The sequence below is a fragment of the Dictyostelium purpureum genome, assembly GCF_000190715.1.
Source record: "Dictyostelium purpureum unplaced genomic scaffold DICPUscaffold_180, whole genome shotgun sequence".
In the NCBI taxonomy this organism is placed as follows: Eukaryota; Evosea; class Eumycetozoa; order Dictyosteliales; family Dictyosteliaceae; genus Dictyostelium; species Dictyostelium purpureum.
In genome coordinates this window covers 43,335-62,901 of record NW_003519517.1, presented here as the reverse complement: position 1 = coordinate 62,901, position 19,567 = coordinate 43,335, and the positions used below count along the sequence as shown (strand labels likewise).

The 19,567-nt window shown below is 24.3% G+C and overlaps 8 protein-coding genes across 8 annotated transcripts; 3 read left to right on the top strand and 5 right to left on the bottom strand.

The window, feature by feature from the left end:
- Positions 1-891: 891 nt before the first annotated feature.
- On the top strand, positions 892-2,649 carry DICPUDRAFT_88573 (uncharacterized protein; the record flags this gene model as incomplete). Its single annotated transcript, XM_003289520.1, has 5 exons — positions 892-894; positions 1,249-1,426; positions 1,604-1,822; positions 1,986-2,107; positions 2,176-2,649. 5 exons carry the CDS (start codon positions 892-894, stop codon positions 2,647-2,649), a joined length of 996 nt encoding a protein of 331 aa, XP_003289568.1.
- A 760-nt stretch (positions 2,650-3,409) lies between these two features.
- Positions 3,410-4,003, bottom strand: DICPUDRAFT_35949 (calcium-binding protein; the record flags this gene model as incomplete). Its single annotated transcript, XM_003289508.1, has 3 exons — positions 3,410-3,564; positions 3,651-3,819; positions 3,905-4,003. 3 exons carry the CDS (start codon positions 4,001-4,003, stop codon positions 3,410-3,412), a joined length of 423 nt encoding a protein of 140 aa, XP_003289556.1.
- A 306-nt stretch (positions 4,004-4,309) lies between these two features.
- On the bottom strand, positions 4,310-5,503 carry DICPUDRAFT_35954 (uncharacterized protein; the record flags this gene model as incomplete). Its single annotated transcript, XM_003289507.1, has 1 exon — positions 4,310-5,503. One exon carries the CDS (start codon positions 5,501-5,503, stop codon positions 4,310-4,312), a length of 1,194 nt encoding a protein of 397 aa, XP_003289555.1.
- Positions 5,504-7,245: 1,742 nt separating this feature from the next.
- On the top strand, positions 7,246-8,592 carry DICPUDRAFT_35950 (uncharacterized protein; the record flags this gene model as incomplete). Its single annotated transcript, XM_003289519.1, has 3 exons — positions 7,246-7,462; positions 7,559-7,875; positions 7,996-8,592. The coding sequence occupies 3 exons, from the start codon at positions 7,246-7,248 to the stop codon at positions 8,590-8,592; spliced, it is 1,131 nt and encodes a 376-aa protein (XP_003289567.1).
- A 294-nt stretch (positions 8,593-8,886) lies between these two features.
- DICPUDRAFT_153960 (uncharacterized protein) lies at positions 8,887-11,187 on the top strand (the record flags this gene model as incomplete). The annotated part of the gene is made up of 3 exons (XM_003289518.1): positions 8,887-9,165; positions 9,204-9,646; positions 9,735-11,187. 3 exons carry the CDS (start codon positions 8,887-8,889, stop codon positions 11,185-11,187), a joined length of 2,175 nt encoding a protein of 724 aa, XP_003289566.1.
- Positions 11,188-12,360: 1,173 nt separating this feature from the next.
- Positions 12,361-12,864, bottom strand: DICPUDRAFT_35957 (uncharacterized protein; the record flags this gene model as incomplete). The annotated part of the gene is made up of 1 exon (XM_003289506.1): positions 12,361-12,864. A coding segment is annotated over one exon (504 nt), but the record flags the coding sequence as incomplete, so codon positions are not given.
- Positions 12,865-13,083: 219 nt separating this feature from the next.
- On the bottom strand, positions 13,084-15,319 carry DICPUDRAFT_80333 (uncharacterized protein; the record flags this gene model as incomplete). The annotated part of the gene is made up of 2 exons (XM_003289505.1): positions 13,084-15,004; positions 15,081-15,319. The coding sequence occupies 2 exons, from the start codon at positions 15,317-15,319 to the stop codon at positions 13,084-13,086; spliced, it is 2,160 nt and encodes a 719-aa protein (XP_003289553.1).
- Positions 15,320-15,824: 505 nt separating this feature from the next.
- Positions 15,825-19,319, bottom strand: DICPUDRAFT_153957 (uncharacterized protein; the record flags this gene model as incomplete). Its single annotated transcript, XM_003289504.1, has 2 exons — positions 15,825-17,932; positions 18,083-19,319. 2 exons carry the CDS (start codon positions 19,317-19,319, stop codon positions 15,825-15,827), a joined length of 3,345 nt encoding a protein of 1,114 aa, XP_003289552.1.
- Positions 19,320-19,567: the final 248 nt, after the last annotated feature.

The window sequence follows — 19,567 nt, the reverse complement described above, 5'->3', positions numbered from 1 at the left end:
TTAATTTAAAAACCCCCATTTTTTTTTTTTCAAAAAATTCTTATCTTTTGCTTTTATTTTGGGTTTTTTTTCTTTTTTAACTTTCCAAATCTTTTCTTTTCTTTTTTTGCTTTTTTAAAGGGTAAAAAAATTTTTTTTTTTTTTTTAATTAAAAAAATTTTTTCTAAAAATTTAATTTTTTTTAATATTTTTTTTTTTTTAATTAAAATTTAACTTTTTTTTTTTTATTTTTTAAAGAATTTTATTCCAAAAAAACCTTGAAATATTTCTTCTGAATAAGGGTGAGGGAAAATTCCCCCCCCCAAATATCCTTTTGCCTTTTAAAAATTAAAATTCGTTTAAAAAACTCAAAAGCCCTTTTTTTTTTTTTTTTTTTTTTTTTTTTTTTTTTTTTTATTTTATTTATTTTTATTTTTTTTTAAAAAAGGTTAACCCCCCCCCCCCCTTACTTAATTTTAATTTAATTTAATTAGTTAAAAATAAATTAGTAAAAAAACGAAAACGAAGCCGAAAAACAAAAAGGGAAATTATTTGTTGTATTACTAAAAAATATTAAAAAATTAGGGGAGGATTAAAAAAATTTAAAAAGCTTTTTATTTGAAACAAAGTTTTTAATTAAAAAAAATCATTTTTTTTGTTAAAAAAAAAATAAAGAAAAAGAAAATTAAAATCTATAGATAATTCTTATATAAATTATTTTAATTAAATATAAATAAAGTTCAAAAAAAAAAAATTGTTTGAAAAAAAGTATGGAAAAAAATTGAAAAAAAAAAAATTAATTTTTTTATAATTTTTTTAATTTTTTTTTCGTATTTATTTTTTTTTTGAATTTTTTTAAATTTTTTTTTTTTTTTTACTTCATCTTTTTATAAATAAATATTTAGATAGAAAATGGTAAATGATCTTTATTTTCAGTAGAGTTTTAAATATTATATAGGATTAGTTAATTTTAACATACATAATATCTAAAACGACAAAAAAACCCAATAGTATACTAATTCTTTTTTTTATTTATTAAATAAACAATCAAAACTATCAAAACCATCAAAATTTTAAAATAACAATATTACAACACATAATTTTTATCATTCTCAAATATTGACTATTACTATTATTTCAAATAATCAAACAATTTCAAAATATTATATAAATATATTATCAAATTAATTATCAATTTATCAAATTATCAAATTATCAAATTTTACACAAATAATTTTTAATTTTATTTTCGGATTATAAATATTATAGAGACCAATTTCACTTCGTCTTCACGAAAGACCAATTACCCAAGTTCTCTTCAACCGTGAAGGTGATCTTTTATTCGTTGCTGCTAAAGATAAACTTGTTTCAGTATGGTATACTGCTAATGGTGAAAGAATTGGCTCATATTTATGCGGTGGTGTCGTTTATTCAATCGATGTTTCACGTATGTGTATAAATATTACTATTTTTATCTTGTAGGTTTATAATAATAAAGATACTAATCATTATATTTTCCTTCAACATCAATATAAACAATCTTAACAATTCTATATTAAATAATAATAATAATAATAATAATAATAACATAATTATGAAATTACAATTTTTACAAAATAAACAGAGGACTCAAAATATTTAATTACTGCTTCTGCTGATGCAAAAGCTAGAGTTTGGGATGTTCAAACAGGTAAAGTTTTAGATGTTGTAGATTTTGAAGTTGCTGCTCGTTCAATTGAATTTTCACAAGGTGATAAACAAATTTTATGTGTTTCAGATCAAGTTATGGGTTGTCAAGGTACTATTCATGTATTCAATTTTGAAAAAGATGATGTTAGAAAATGTATTGTATAGATTATAAATAAACATATTAATGATAATGAAAATAAACTAAAATAACAATAATAATAATAATAATAATAATGGTGATAATCACTTGCTTAATATGAAAAAAATATAGCAATAATATGATTGTATATTAATAAATTTTATTTTAATTATTATAGTCTCAAAAGCATACATTTTACCATCACCAAATGTTAAAATCCTTCAAGCCACTTGGGGTCCACTCAATAAAACTATTTTAGCATCATGTGAAGATGGTGCTGTTCGTATTTATGACACAGAAGTAAGTAACCCCTTTTTATTTTTTTATTTTTAAATTTTATCTAACATTATTTTATTATTTTTTTTTAGAAAAAAGAACTTATTAAAACTATTTTAGATCACAATAAAACTGTCACCAGAATTGAATGGACTAAACATAGAATTATGTTTATGACTTGTTCAAAAGATGGTACTGCTAAATTATACGATACAAAAACATTAAAACTTCTTAAAACTTTTGATACTGGTCGTCCAATTAATGCCGCTGGTATTTCTCCATTAAAACCACACGTAATTTTAGGTGGTGGTCAATCAGCCGAATCTGTAACCACATCTAAAGTAGATGCTTCACAATTCAAAGTTCGTTTCTTCCATGTTGTTTATGGTGATGAATTAGGTGGTCTCATTGGTCACATTGGTCCAGTTCATTCAATTTGTTTCACTCCAGACGGTAAAACTTTTGCAACTGGTGGTGAAGAAGGTTTAGTTCAAATTAATCATTTTGATGAATCTTATTTCGAATTTGATGACGATTTAATTTATACCCCACCAACCCAACATTAAAAAAACAAAAAAAAAATATATAATAATAATTTAAAAAAAAATATAAAATAATAAAAACCCCTTTAAAAAAAAATTATATAAATGTTTTATAAGAATAATAAAAACCAAAAAAAAAATATATAAATATTTATTTGTTTATATAAAAAAATAATAAAAAACTATTTATAAAATAAAACAACAATATTTTCCCCACTTTACAAATTTTTTCATAACCCTAACCACTAACCAACTTCAATAATTTACGTCTTTGTTTATTATTACAACAAGAAAATCACCAACAGTTTGGTTTAATAATAGTGGTGCAATAGGTGGTGGTGGTGGTGGTAGTGTTAGTGGTAGTAATGGTAAAAATTCATCATCTTATCAATCAAGTGTATCAATTAAAGATGTTGCATGGCATCCATTTGTACCTTATTGGTTCGCATCAGCGACTGATAGTGGTGAAATATCAATTTGGGATCTTCGTTCAACTTTGGAGCCCGTAATTAGTTTTCTTGCACATAGTAGTAGTATTAGTAAAATCGATTGGTGTCCAGCTCATAGCGAACTATTGGTTAGTTCTGGTATTGATGGTGAATATAAATTTTGGTCCTTTTAGCGCATAAAATTTTTTTAATTTTTTTTTTTAATAAAAACAAAACACTTTTTTTTCAATAAATTTTATATTAAAAAAAAAAAAAAAAAAAAATGTATCTTTTTACAGAGAGTATTTTATTAATAAATAGTTTTTTTTTTTTTTTTTTAATTTGGATAATTAGAATTATGGTAAATCACTAATTGATCTTTTTTGTGGAATTCCTTTTGGTTGTTCAGATTTCTTTCCCATTTCTTCAAACATTAAAATTTTTTGTAAAATTGAAGATGTCTTTCCTGTCATCATTTTAATGAAATCTCTAAAGTTAATTGCTCCCTTACCTTTTATTTAATTAAAATAATGACAGTTAATAATTAATAAAAATATTAATATAAAACCAATTGAATTTTTTAATAACATAACATACCAGTTGAATCAACTTGTTCAATCATTTTTTTTAATTCCAAATAAGTCTTTGGTTGATTAATTTTTTCCATTAAAAGTTGGAGTTCATAATGATCAATATCACCTGAATTATTAATATCATAACTCATGAATTGAGTTTTATATTTTGAAAGAGTGGCCTCATCTAACTCCTAATTATTGTCAATATTATATTTTATTAGTAAATTTATAAAAAAAATAAATAAATGAATAAATGAATATAAAAAAAAAACATACACCAGAAAACTCTGCAGCTATTGAATCTAATTCATTTTCTTGATTTTTTAATTGAAGGCCATGTTTTTTACCAGCTTGATAGTCAATTTTGCTTGCCATTTTAAATTATTTATTTATTTATTTATTTATTTATTTATTTATTTATTTATTTATTTATTTATTTTTAGATTTTTTGATTTAATTTTTTTATTTTTTTATATATATGAATAAATACTTTTTTATTTTTTTATTTTTTTATTTTTTTATTTTTTTATAAAAAAAAAAAAAGTTTTTAATTAAAAAAATGGGTGCCTGATTTTATTTTAAAAAAATAATTATTATAAAAAAAAAAAAATCTTCACAACCAATTTTTTTTTTTTTTTTTTTTTTTTTTTTTTTTTTTAATAAATTTTTTTATTTATTTATTTATACAATAATTTTAATCATTGATTTTCTAATTTTAATTAAAATTGTTTTTAAAGATTGTTTAATTGATAATTCATTTAATTTTTTATCAGCAGAAGAAATATTTGAAAGTTTTTGAATTTTATCATTCACAGATTTAATTTGATTGAGACAATTTGTTGTGAGAGACACTAATTGATCAGAATTGAAATCTGAAGAGTTTTTAATTCTTAAGAGTAGATTTCTTTCGGTTGAATCATCATCTTCATCAAGATAGACAGTGAAATTTTTTTTATCTAAAATTTCCTCTGCTCTATTGATTAATCTTTGAGCATGATAAAGTGATTTACGTTTTTCAGAGAGTGGAATTACATTTGAAGTATTTGGAGATAATGGAGTTGAAGGAGAGAATGAAGGAGATCTTTGAAGTTTTTCAATCAACCCTTTAGAAACACCCCAACAATGATGAATTAAATTTATTGATAAAAAGTTTGAATTTACTTCCAGGTTTTTAATATCTTTCCAAATTTTAGTTTCAACCAAATCACTAGCGGAATTCTTATCATAAAAACATTCAACAACACGATGATTACCAGATGATAACAATTGAATGAAATAACCCAATTCAAATAATTGAATACCACTTAAATAAGTGTCCCTTTGATTTGTGTTATCCTCAGGTTCTTCAATTTTTGAACTTGTGCAAAGTACTGTTGTGGAATCTATACGTCTTGGTGGTGGATATAATGAAAATATTGACTCAGTTGGTGCTACATATACACCAATCCAATCCTCCTTTTTCTCAACGCCATTTTCTTCGTCGAAGGATTCCTCATTCTCATGTTTAAGATTATGAGATACTGAACCTGATCTTTTTATCATTAAAATTCTAGCGCTCTCCAATTTATGTTTTGTTAATAGTGATTGAAAATGGTTATAAACTTTCAAAAGATTATATGATTTAATATCACTGATTTCAAAATCAGCATCTGTATATTTTCCACTTGTTATACCAAGTGAAGATGCCTCCTTTTGGAGATAAGATTGTTTTCTAACTTTAATTAACCAGTCATTTAAAATTTTAATATTTAAATTCTCTTGAATTAATTTCTTTTCTTTAACCTCTTGAAATCTTGTATAACATTGATTGAATAATCGTTGAATCTCTGCTAAAGTTGCAGTTAAATCCTCTTCACCCATACGAATTTTCATCATGTTCAGAGTCTGGATAATAACCATCTATTATAAAATCATAATTTAATTCTAATATTTTAAATAAATTTGATATGATTTCCGTATTATCATTTGATATATATTCATGAATTTTAAACAAAATACTACTATCATCATCATCATAACCTGATTCATCAGTATCAACATAAACATTTACATCAACAATTCTTTTATAAACTAATTGTTTATTTTCAAATTTCATTTTAATTTCTTTAAAATCATCAATTGTAATATAAGGTAAAAATCAATTGAATTTAAAATAATGATTGATTATTGATTCTTTAATTTTTATAATTGAAAACTCTTTATTATAAGTACAACCCTCCTTACTATTAGAAATTAAATAGTTTTTATCATATTTATTTTGATTATAATAATTTTTAATAAATGATTTATTATAACAATTAATTTTTAACCAATGTTTAAATAGTTTATTATCAATAATATTATTTGAAATTGTTTCATCATTCATATATTTTTTTTCCATATTCATAGAGTCCAGGTTAAGTTTTGGTTGATCCATTATTTTTAAACTCTGTTAAATCTACCCTGGTGTTTAAAAATCAATAAAAAAATTTTTTTTTTTTTTTTTTTTTTAAAATTTTGAAAAATTTTTTTTTTTTTTTTTTCCCTAATTTTACCCAAAAAAAAAAAGATAATTTAATTATACAATTTTATTTTGCTTTATATGTATATTCAAAATTTTAATTTTTTTTAACTGATTTGATTTGTATTTTTTGTGAGGATAAAAATATAACCACACTTAGCTTTAAAACAAAATAAAATTTTTTTTATAAAATATTTAAACTATTTTTTTTATTTTTCTATTTTTTCCAAAATATTTTATATTATTATAATAATATAAAAAAAAAATCTGATTTTTTTTTTTTTAAAAAGACACTATTTACACAAAAATATGATTTTTTTTTTTATTATTATAAAACTGGAACAATAAATCAGAAAATTTTTTTTTTTTTTTTTTTTTTTTTTTTTTTTCCAGAAAATTTAATATGAGGAAAAGATATTTTTAAAAAATAGTTATTGCACAAAAAAATACTTTTTTTTATTTTAATGGACAGGTGGCATTGAAAAAAAAAAACATGCACAATCTATGAACAAAAAAAAAATAAAAAAAAAATAAAAAAAAAAAGGTTTTTATTTTTTCTCCAGTGCCCCTGTATTACAGACAACTTATATCAACACTGCAATACCGCCGTATCCACAATTTTGATATTTATCCCAATTTCTCTCATTCTCGCTCTATAATTAAAATTAAAATTTATATTTTGGGCACAATAAGAGTTGTTTTTTTTAAAATAAGCAAATCATAATTTGATTTTTTTATTTTATTTATTTTTTTTTTTTTTCTCTTTTTTTTTATTATTTTATTTTATTATTTTTTTTTTCACTCTATTAATATCCCTTGTACACAAATATTATAATCAATCACGAGATTATAATTATTTTATTTTTATTTTTAAAAAAAAATTTTTTATTTCATTTTTGTTTATTCATTGATATTTTTTTACAGTACCACACAATAAATAATCAAAGTTTTTTCATTACTATTGTTTATATTTTTAATAGTCTGCAGAAATTTCAAAATAAATTTGATGATATATAAATATTACTAATAATAAAATAATTGTAAATATTTAAAATTCCCTTTTTTTTTTTTTATAAATCTGTACAAATAATAAAAATTAAAAAAAAAAAAAGAAAAAATGGGTTTTCATGCAGTATCACATTCAGAATTCACAACCAGCGATCCAGTTAATAAAGCAGTATTAGGTTTATCAATAGTTAGATTATTTTTATTTTTATGTATATTCCTTGTAAATTTAAATCAATCCATTCACGAATTTCTTGAAGCCAAAAAAAAAAAAAAATATATAAATCCACGTTTGTTTACATTTGTATCAATTACAATTTATCCTTTTAGTAAGTTTTAAAAGTTTAATTTAAATTTAAATAGTTTTCTTATTTTTTAAAAGTACACTAATAATTTTATTTTTTATTTATAATTATTTTTTACAGCAAGACTTTTTATGATAGGGGTATTTTTTTATGATAAAACTATAGATAATGGATCCATTACAGTTGCAGTTTCTATTTGGGGAACTTTATTCCAATATTTAGAGTGGACTTTTATTTGTGTCTTTTGGTCAACGCTATTATACACCTATTTTATTAAAAAAGATATTATTTTAAAAAATACAAGAAGAGTATGGATCGGGGCATCAGTAATTACTGTGGTTTTATTTATTTGGACTATAGTACAAACCATACTCAATTTTTATTTATTAGATGCAATGAATGCAAGTTATGGCCCTGGTCAAATAGTAATTGTTGTTGTATGTGTACATTAATTTTATTTTCTTTTAAAATCATTAATTTTGCGCACCAAACATAAAACATTCCAATTTTTTTTTTTAGTAATTTATCTAATTTTATTTTTTATTTTAAAATCACAGGGTATTGGCGGTTTTTATTTAGTTAATGGTATTATTTTAGCAAGAGCTATAAAAAAGAATGGCAGTAAAATTCCAATGCTCGAAGAATCTTTTAATAGAATTAAAAAAATGGCAGCTGTATTATTAGTGATGGTTGTAGGTGTATTTTTGGTATTTATTATTCAAGTGCCAGTATTAGGGTTGGAGGATTACGATACCGCCAATTATGCATTCTATCTTGTTCAGTGTCTTTTAGAATTTACACAATTAAGTGTAGTGATGTATTCGTTGGGTGGTGACTCATTTAAAACATATTTTAGATTCGGACGTGCAGGTAACACCAATTCATCAAAATTTTCAGCTAACTCTGGTAATAGCTCATCAAATGCCGAGAAAACATTTGAAATCAATTTAAATGAAATTGCAGGTGACAAGCATTATAATTTAAATAACACTGCTTCAACCAATTCATTACAGACTATCACACCAACCCAATCCACAAGCAATCTTAATACAAGTTTAACCATCTCCCACTCTCATATCAATTTTAATAACGATTCAACACAAAATTTAAGTATATCAGTTTCGATAGATCAAAATAATGATAGTAACGTTTAAAATTTTTTTTTTTTTTTAAAAGAATAAAAATAAATGAGAAAATATATTAAAAATAATAACATTTACTTGTAATTTTAGATATTTATTTTTCTTTTTTTTTATTTTTTTAATTTTCTTTTTTTTTCAATTTTTTTTTTTTTCAATTTTTAAAATAATTAATTTTTTATTACAGAAAATAATAAGAAAATATACCCAGAATTTAATAAATTATAATAAAACCATTTGTTTTTTTCACTTTTCCTTTATTTTTTATTTTTTTATTTTTTTTTTTAAACATAGTAATAGCAGTTCACAATGATAGAAGAATTAAAAGATTTGGATATTATTAAATGTATTAAAGAGGATAAAAAAATACCAATCAAAACATTTGGTTTGGAGAAGAATGTTTTCTTTTTCTCAGATTTACCAGTTTCTTATCCATTCCAAGAGGATCAGGTTAAATGCAAAACTGTAGCTCTACCAAATCTTCCAAATAGAGTTTGGGTTCATGGTATGGATCATTACTTAGCCATTATGAAAAGAGACAGAACAGGTACATATTACAGATGTTTATTAAATTTAATTAACAATGATGTAGGTTTCTAATCTATAGTATAATATTAATAAAAAAGATCAATCTATTAACCAGAATTAAATTAAAGGAAAAAGCACACGAAAAATTATTTTCGTTTGCAGATAGATATTTTAAAATTAAAAATGACAATGAAAGAAAATCATATATCAAGTATAATAAAAATAAAGAGATTGAAGTATTTTCATATACCATAAGGGGTGTTACATCTTATAGAACCATTTCAACAAATTATTTACTCTTATCAAATACCAAATCAATTTACAAGTCACAATCTATTAGAGGAGATGCAGATAACGTCGATTCCATTGTAAATAGAATTAACAAGAGGGTATTGGGCACCTCTGATATCAAAGAACTCGATAAGGTTAGACCATCGTTAGATGAGGATAGATGGGGTGTATTTGATGGTGCTTTTGGTGTTAAACAAATTCCACTTTTTAAAAATATTTGTTTTGAAACTTTAAAACACGAATTTTTAATGTAATTATAATTAATATAACTTTATTTATAAATATCATTTACAACCAATTTATACTAATACCCACACTATAATTTATTTTATCTTTAGCAATAAAGAAGGTGCATTGGAAAAAATTAAATTATTAACTTTTGATTTATTACAACAATTTATTGAAAATTGTTGCGATGATCAAAGACCAATCGGTTCAGAAATTGTCAATAGCTTATATCACGATAAAGGGGAAAGAGAAAAGGGGGAAAAGGTCTTTAATAGTTTATACCCATTGGATAAGATGGTTTCAGCATGGTTAAATAAAGACACTTGGCACAGATACAACTATGAATATAACCTTTCACCAGAGCCATACACCAAAAGCACATTAATCAATGTTTATGATAACATTGATAAATTCATTTTCAAAAAAATACAAGGCAATGCAGAATCAAGAATTTTAATCAAATCTGAAGCAAAATTAACAAGCGGAACAGCATCAAATTTTGAAAATGGTAAGCCTTCAATTGTTGACAAAGAAACATTTATAAAGAATTTCCACTCAGCCACCAGAGGTCTTTTCGAGAAAGGTTTTTCACAAAATGTTATTTTCATTGGTGGTATTGTTACTCACTGTTTAACTGGTCAACAAGAGGGATTCGAAAACTCTGATATCGATATATGTTTTCTTAATATTGAAGAGAATGGCGAAGGAGAAGTTACCAAATTCATTATTGATTATTTTGGGGAAGACTATGCCAAGGAGTATTCATTGAATGTAATGGGTGGCCACGCTGTATTATCAAAACACTATCCAAACAGACCTGTTCAAATCAATCTTCATGAATTCCGAGATATTCAAGATATTCTTTTGGGTGTAGATATTGATTGCAGCTGCTTTGCATTCAATGGTAAAGATGTTTTTACATTGGAAAGAGGTATGGCATCATTAAATCATCGTATCAACATTGCATCAGAATTCTCATACTTTGTTAGAGGAGATAACCAGTATCAACGTCGTTTACTCAAGTATTCAGAGCGTGGTTTCGATATTTTTTATCACAGCACCCCAGAAATCGAAGATCTTATCGAAAAGTTTGATAAAAACAACACATCAATCTATCAATCAGGTTTCGAATTATTATTTTCTGCTAAACACAATCCAGATATCTTTAAATCACTTTTAGAAACTAATAGACAAAGAGCATTACCCTATGGTCCAGGTTGGAATAAAAAGAATTTCGATAAATATATGAAAGATTGTTTCGACATTGTTTTCGATGGTTATAGTTCATCAGGTGTATATGGTCCATGTGAAGATCTTGCCACCCTTTTCCAATTCAGAGAATCCCTAAGAGAAGAACTCAACGAATCATTATATTGGGACTTCCCAAGATTCCCAGAGGAATATGGTTATGCAAAAGAGGAAGAGGAAGATAGAGAAGAATTATATGAAGATTTACCAAATTTAGAAGAGTATTTAAATTTAGATGAAAATTCTGATATTAGAAAAGCCTCTAAATCATTAAGGATTGAGGGTGAAGGTGAAGATGATGGTGAAGAGGAATAAAAAGGTAATAAAAAAATAAAATAAAATTTATCCTATAAAAAAAACTTTAATATTTGTTTATAATATGAAGAATTTATTTAAACTTTAATTAAATAAACCTTAGATATTTAATTTGACTTTTTTTATTTATTTTTTTCAAATTGTTTAATTGTCATTTGGATTTGAGGATAAAAATAAAGCATGACGTGTTGTATTGGGTGATTGATTTTGGGATTGAGATGTTGACGTGGTAGTGGTGGTGGTGTTTGTTGAGGATGATGGAATGAAGGAGGATTGGGATTTTCTTTCCAAGGATAGGGCCTCTAAAAATCTTGATTCTTTTTGGGTCATAAACTTGCCGGTATCAAATTGGAGCTTAATATCCTCAACTTTTTTCTTTTTATCTCTTTCCTTATCTTTACCTGAGCTACCGCTAGTTGTAGTAGAGGTACTAATTAAAGGTGATGCTAATGAGGTTGCTCTTGGGCTTTGGGTTAAAACACTTGAAATATTTAGTGTGTTGGATTGTATAGTCTGTTGTTGTGGTTGGGTGTTTGGCGCCGTTGTATTTGGTTGTATATTGCTAGAGGTAGTAGTGGTTGTTTTATTACTATCATCAACTGGTTTATTATCTTTATCTTCAGTATTTGTTTTGGTATCACCTACTACACTAGAAACCAAAGTATTATCGGATTGGGTATTATTTTTTACATTTTGGATATTATTGTTTATATTATTATCACTGTTATTATTATTAGTTTTTACAATTTGATTATCACTATTTGATGGAGAGGTATTAGTACTAGAGCCAGAACTTTCTTTTTTATCTTTTTTATCCTTTTTATCTTTTTTATCTTCTATATTCATATTATTGTTTACAGTACTATTATCAATTGGATTATTTATATTGCTAATGTTACTATTATTTAAATTATTATTATTATTATTATTACTATTATTATTATTATTATTTAAATCTATTAGCTTTTGTAATATATTGCCATTTGAAAAATCATCATTTGTTGGGGTATTTATTAGCGAGGAGGAGGGTTTTGAAGCAATTGGAGTTGAATAGGTTGAGCTACTTGTATTAATAGAACCATTGGATTGTTGTAGTGCTAATAAAACTGGTTGTTGATTATTACCGACTAATCTTAATTTTAAAGTAGGATGTTTATTCATACGAATACCTTGCCATAGCCAAAAAGGGATTTGTGGTGGAACATCGATTTCAGCTTTAAAAGTTTCGACAAACTCTGCCTCACTTGAAGCAATGGTGCCACCTCTAGTGAATCTTGTAAACTCTGTAAAGATAGATGAGAGATTCCAATTTTGAAGTTTTCTAAGACACATAAATATATTACCAGTTACATTTGCACCATCCAAACAGTGAACATACATTGGTAAATTTGAAGGTTCGATCATTAGTTCTAATAGTTGTACGACTTGACTAGCTGATAATGTTACATCATCTTTAAATTTGCTAACTGTAAAATGTTTACCGGTTGTACCATATCTTTCACAAAATGTATAAAATGATTTGGTTGGTGGTTTTGGTGTTAACGATACAATTGTTTTTAATTTGAATCTCTTTAGAAATCTAAAGTTTCTATCTGTTGGGTATGATCCTCTATATAAACCTTCTTCGACAATTGCAAATCTAAATGGAGGAATCAAAGGATCGTTTGATTTTATCATTATTATATATTTTGTTTAATATTTTTTAAAAAAATGAAATAAAAAAAAAAAATTTAATTAAAAAAATTAAAAAAAAAAAAAAAAAAAAATTTGAAAAATAAAATTTTTTTCCCACACCACACTTTTAATGATAAAATTGGACATGACGAAAGAAATATAGGTTTTTTATTTTTTTTTAAATAAAATGTATATATTTTTAATATTATTACAATTTTATTATTAAATAGGTAAATTTGTTACATAACGACCCTTTTCTAAAGTCTTTATAATTTTGTTTATAACTTCGATTTGATTTGGACTTAAATCATTCTTTTTAGGTTGTACCAAATGATCTAAACCATTTTCTTTAATTGATTGAATGAGTTGAGATACCATTTGGTTTGGCGATGGAGAAGATTTATTAATTTCATCTACAAAATTGACAAGCTCTGGAATAAAATGTTGGGTTTGACTTGCTTTTTCAAAGAATCTTTTCATAATTAATTTTGGATTATCTTGAATTAATTTAAAGTATTCTAAAAGTACCATTTGAGAAAGATCTTTAATGATCATTGGGTCGGTGTTGAGGTTTTCTTCAATTTGATCGAATCTTTTATTTTTGATTAGTTTCATTATATAGACTTCTGAATATTCTCTTGTTAAATCGTTTTGGACAGCATCGCTGTAGACTGAATTTAACCCCTCAAAGTCTAAATTAGCATCGTTTAATTTTAAAATTTCAAAATATAATTCTAAACTTGTTTTATTCTTTTTCGCCATTCTATTGTATACCCTTTTAACTAGATTATAGAAATACTCGTGTGCTTTTTGTTGATCTCCCTGGTGCTTGATTTTTGATACTACTCTGTGGTATTTCATTATATGATGTTTGATAATTAAATGATCGTATTCGATGGATTGAATGAGTAAATTGTGTGATTTCTTATGTTTGGTAATGGTATCGATCATATCCTCGACTTCCTTGGGTGAATATATATTTAATAGTTCTTCAAAGTGGGTTGTGAAATATACACAAAGTGATTCAAATGCTTTAAAAGTGAAATGAAAACCATTGATATTACTGAGTACCTTGAAAAAATCGATGGATAGTTTGACATCACTCTGGTTGAACAGAGCCCTTAATATTGAATTCATCACTGGGAAATCTGGAATATGTGTAAGTGAATCGATGTCGCTGAGTTTAAATTTGAGTTCTAAATCTTTTTGGCTGTCTCTGTAGGTTAGAATTGAGTTAACATAATCTGGGAATTTGGTGTTTAATTCCCCATTCTTTTTTAAAACAGCCAATGCTTTGATTAAAGTGTTTTTCCATGGTATTATATTATTTTCGAAAAAGTATCCCAACAGTGCCTCCTCAATCTTTTCACAATCGTTATTGTAAATACCATTGCTAAGTTCTATTTGATATTGGACTGTTTTATTATCTCTACGTTCAGCTGGTAGTTGATTGGGTGGTATATCTTTTGGAATCTTTTCACAATACTTGCCATTACAGAAAAAGTGAATTTTTTGGAAAAAATGACGATAGTCTTTTGGATCATCCAGTAGACCCATATTAAAGTTGGTGGTTTTGTCTGCAAAAAATTGTCGAAGTTTTTGATCGTTGTGGTATAGTGTGGTTTTTCTGCTGTCCCAAACATCTGCTTGATCGAGTTCATCCCTGTTTATATGAAAGTCGAAAAATAATTTTACTATTCCCATAGAGTTGCCAACATGATACAATTGAAAACGGTCTCTAAAGACTCTTAATGCCAGATCGACTCTATTGAAATATAATAAATTTTTGATGATATCATTTGTGATATAATCGATTTTCTCTAAACCAATATGTTCACTCATTGCATTCTCTATTTGTCTAGCTATCAAATGCTTTTCATTTACTAGGTTGTAACAATAAACTTGAATGAGATCTGTTTCTGAATAATGTAAGGCTATATGCTGTACTGTTTCTTTTAATAGTTTATCTCTTTTTTTAATATTTTGTTCCTCTGAAATTATTTCTAACATTTTCTGAAAAACTGAATACATTGGTTGATATCTTTCGACTTTAATTGATTTAAGTTTATCAATATTGGATAAACAATCTTGAATTTGGTATTTATTTAAACAATTGAAAATTGAGCTTAAAATACTTGATATTCTATATTTTTTAAAAATATTTGGTTATTTATTTATTATTCTCTTTTATTAATAATTAATGTTTTAATTATAATTACCTTTCAGCAAGAAATGCAGGTGGTGAGATAACTTTTGGGATTTTATAGTCTCCTTTAAATTTATTTTTTTTATCGTTATTTTCATTATTGCTATTATTGTGATGATTGTTTTTTGTGATATTTTTATTATTTGTTATTTTTGGTTGTTGATTTGGTGATGTATAAAAATATTTAAGTATTATTAACCTTTCATTTTGTGTTAATAATTGCTGGTTTGATGTTATTAACCTTCTTAACATTGTATATATCACCCTTTTGAAAATATATAAAATAAAAAAAAAGAAATAAAAAAAAAATGAAAAAAAAAAAATATTTTTAAAAAAAAAAAAAAAAAAAAAAATAAAACTTTTTTTTCATTTTTAAATTTTTATATTTTATTTGAAAAAAAATAATTAATTAAAAAGGTGAAAATATGAAAATATTTCAAAACTATCCAATTATATCTGTTTTTAATGGATGTGCGCTACAACAATGTTGATATTAAACAATGGGCTAGCCTTATTACAACCCTGTGTTGTAATAAATAATAATTTACGTTTTCTAATTAATTATCTCTTAGGGAGCACATGAATCTATTCCCCATTTAAAAAAAAAAAAAAATGAATTACACTCCATCGAGATTAATTATTTTATTATTTAAAAAAGTGTAAAAATTTTATTTATTTATTTTTTTTTTTTTTTTTTTTTTATTGATATTTCCATTGTTTTAATTTGTTCAAATATATCACACAAGAATTTGAAACGTTAATTAAACCAGTTAATATATTTACATTTTAAATTTTCTGATAGTTTTTGTTTCAAATGGGATAGTAGTTGATTATATTCATCGTTGGTGTTGTCAATATCGTCATTGATAAGATCATTTTGATATAGTTTTTTGAGGAAGACGATAAAATCTTTATGTATGGCTTCATTTATTAATTTTTTTGAAGGTTTTAATAGAGCATTATTTGGATAAGTGTTTAGGAGGAAATGATATAGTTTGAATGGTATTTTGTATAGTTCGATTATAAATGAGAACTTAATTTCACTATTATCGCCAAATATTAAATGGTGGAGAGCTAATATTGAATCTGAATGAAAATTCTTATCATAAATAGTGTGTATTTCTTTTTTTATTAATGACTGTCCGATATTGGTGTTGTTTTCGATATTATATTTTAATAAATCTTGGACTCCTTCTATTGTAAAAATACAATATATGCTGTATCCATTCAATAATGTAGAGATTAAAGTGTTGTCACCAGTTTTAAAAATGTTTGCTAAGTTTATAAAACTTGGATCTATGATTCCATTTATCCCTATGTTTCTGAGTTTCAATTCTTCTAAATATTTTAAAAACAAATCATATCTTTGAAGGTACAACAAGGTTTTTACAGTTCGGAAACAAAGGTTAGAGATAAATAAAAGAGGTGGTCTTTTGTAGATTGTGTGTAACTTGTTAAAAATGTTTTGATGAAGCTTTTCGATTATATCCCCGCATGACGCACCATTGTCACAATAAATACATCTATTATTCCCAAATATATATTCAAATGAAAACACTTCTGGATCTATCAAGTCTTCTAATCTTTTAACCAATATTTCAAGATCTTCACAATTAAAAACATTTTCACTGTAATTAAGAACTTCAAACATTGATAAACCAAATAAATATTTGGTGAGAATTAATGATTTATTCGCAAGATAGTAAATTGAAAATAATGCTGATTTTTGAACTGTAGTTACACCAGAGCTGTTGATGAATCGATAAGTTGACTTGATCTTTTCAAATGGCACTTCACCTTTACTTTGAATTAATATTTTAAACAATTTGTTGATTAGGATCATAAGAGCCTCACCTTGATAAATGTTGACTTTAGGTATTGGAGTAAAAATATAATTTTCATTGATATTTGATATTGATTGTTGTCCTTTTTTATTTTGTAATTGTTTAGATTTACTAATTATTAAATGAATGATTGATATTACATCATAGATATTGATATTATCGTATCTTTGTGTTTGAAAATCTATTTTTTTATTGTGGTAGTTGTAAAACAACCAAGGAGTATGAGGGTTTTTATTGGTTTTAAGCTTTTCAACTTCAAAAAAGCTACTGGTGTAATTTGATAATTTGTTTTCAAGATCTGCATTATAATGATATTTGTTAATTAATAGCTTGATGATGTGAACTGATAGAAGTTTCACTGATATTGCGAATACTGTGGTTAAAACTTCACAATTATTAAATAGATTGGTTAAAGGGATATCTTTTTCAGTGTGTTCATAATATCCTTCTGGCATTAGATCTAAACAATAATAGACACCCTGAGGACAATTGATTTTGATGAAATATTCGATAGTTTCGGTGATTTGTGTAATATCTTGATCTGATAGTGGTCTATTTGGTTTCTTGTATGAATAGTATAGTCTAGATAAACTATAATCTTTGATAAGTTCAAATATTGACTTTAATTCTTCTAAATTAAATGCTTCGATGGCATTCTTGAGTGGTATTTCCAAAACAGCATCTTCTATGAGTTTAATTTGGATGGCATTCTTTAGTGGTTGTCCGAAAACATTTAAATTTGCCAATGTAAAGATATTTTCATCTGTATATTTTAATAATTCAAGGCTATTGAATTTAAAGGTGTTCTCGTCTATTTTAGGTGGATAGTGTCCACTAGAACCCATGATATCTAAAATAGAGAATCTTGGACCTGGAAATTTATTGACATATTCCGGGATAGTTCGTTTATACAAACCCATGATTTCTGAAATTAAATCGACTGTTTGTTTATCTTTGACTACAAGTAATGTTGTTGTTGCTCCTATTGGTTTTTTATTTTCCTTATAATTTTTAATTGAGTCTGTAATTATATAGGTTGGTATTTCTGTTTTTGTTCTTATAACTACCTCCTTCCACAGTGAATAAATTTTATATTTACCCGGTAGTATTGATTCAATTAGATTGCAGAACTTTTTTTTATCTATTTTGCAAATGTACTTATAAAACATACACCCTATTGCTTCCCAAATGTCGGATTCGATAAAATATAAATGTTTTTCATTTTCAAAATAAAATTTGATAGATTCTAAATCTATTTCATAAAATGATGGTGAATGATTATGATCTTTGATTTTTTTCCAATTATTTGTATTGTTTTGTAAAAGTAGTTTTAAATCTTCTAATTTGATTGATTTTTTATGGGAAAAATAATCAAATGGATATTGTTTTATTTCTAAAAATCTGGAATAGTTATGAGTACATCCTCCTAAAATTATAAAATTATTTATAATATATTCTGATAGTTTTATTATTCTATTGTTATCTTTATTATTATCAATTATATCATCTATTTCTATGAATAATTGGTTATTTTTTGAAACATAACTAGGTAAAAAATATAATTTCAAATCTAATAAATTATTTTGATTCTCTATTGATATTGTTTTGAAAACTATATCTACTATATCGATTTTATTATTATTATGTATATTATAATATTCTTTATTGCTTAAAACAAGTTGTAATACCCTATCACGTTGAAAACAATCTTTAAATTGACTGTAATGATAAATATTGGATATTATTTCATTTTTATATTCATTTTGGAATGTTAAGGTTTTAGAAATATTATTATTAATTTGGAGGGTTTTTTTGTTTTCATTATTATTGTTATTGTTATTATTATTGATGTTGTTGCTATTGTTATTTTTATTTATATTATAAAATGAATCTAATACTATTTTAATTTTTGAATTTGTTGAAAATTCAAAGAAATACAATAACATTGAAGGAAGAACTGGATGAGAGTTTGGTCCATTAAGTATATTTTGAATAAAATCCTCATCAAACATTTCTAAGGATACATAAAATATATTATTGCTTTCGTTAAGATTTCCAAATAATGTTGATTGTAAAAATAATTTGAATATTTCTTTTGCCAAATCTCTGTGACTACTGATCATTTTTATAAAATCAATTTTACTATCCACATGGATATATTCATCAGACTCTAACTTGTATTTTAATAAATGATATAGTTTTTTTTCTAGTAGAAACTTTAATGATGTTATATTTTTAAAAATGAATCTTTCATTTTGAACATCATTTAAACTATTATATTTAATAAATTCAACTGAATGAATGAAATTAAATATTTTATTAAATAAAAATTTATTATGAAAAACTAGATAAAATACTTTTGAGGTTTTTTCATCATAGTTGTTATCATTATTACTACTATTATTCATATTTATGGTGTGATGTTATTTGATGTGATGTGTTAAAAAAATAAAATTAAAAAAGAAAATTAATAAAAATTTTTTTTTTTTTTTAAAAATTAATGTTAATAAATTTTTTTTAAATTAATAAATTTTTAATTTAAATTATTTAATTATTAATTTTTTTTTTTTTTTTTTTTTGATTTAAATGGGAAATGTTAATTTTTTATTTAGATTTCCCATATTAAAATTTTTTTTTTTTTTTTTTTTTATTTGAA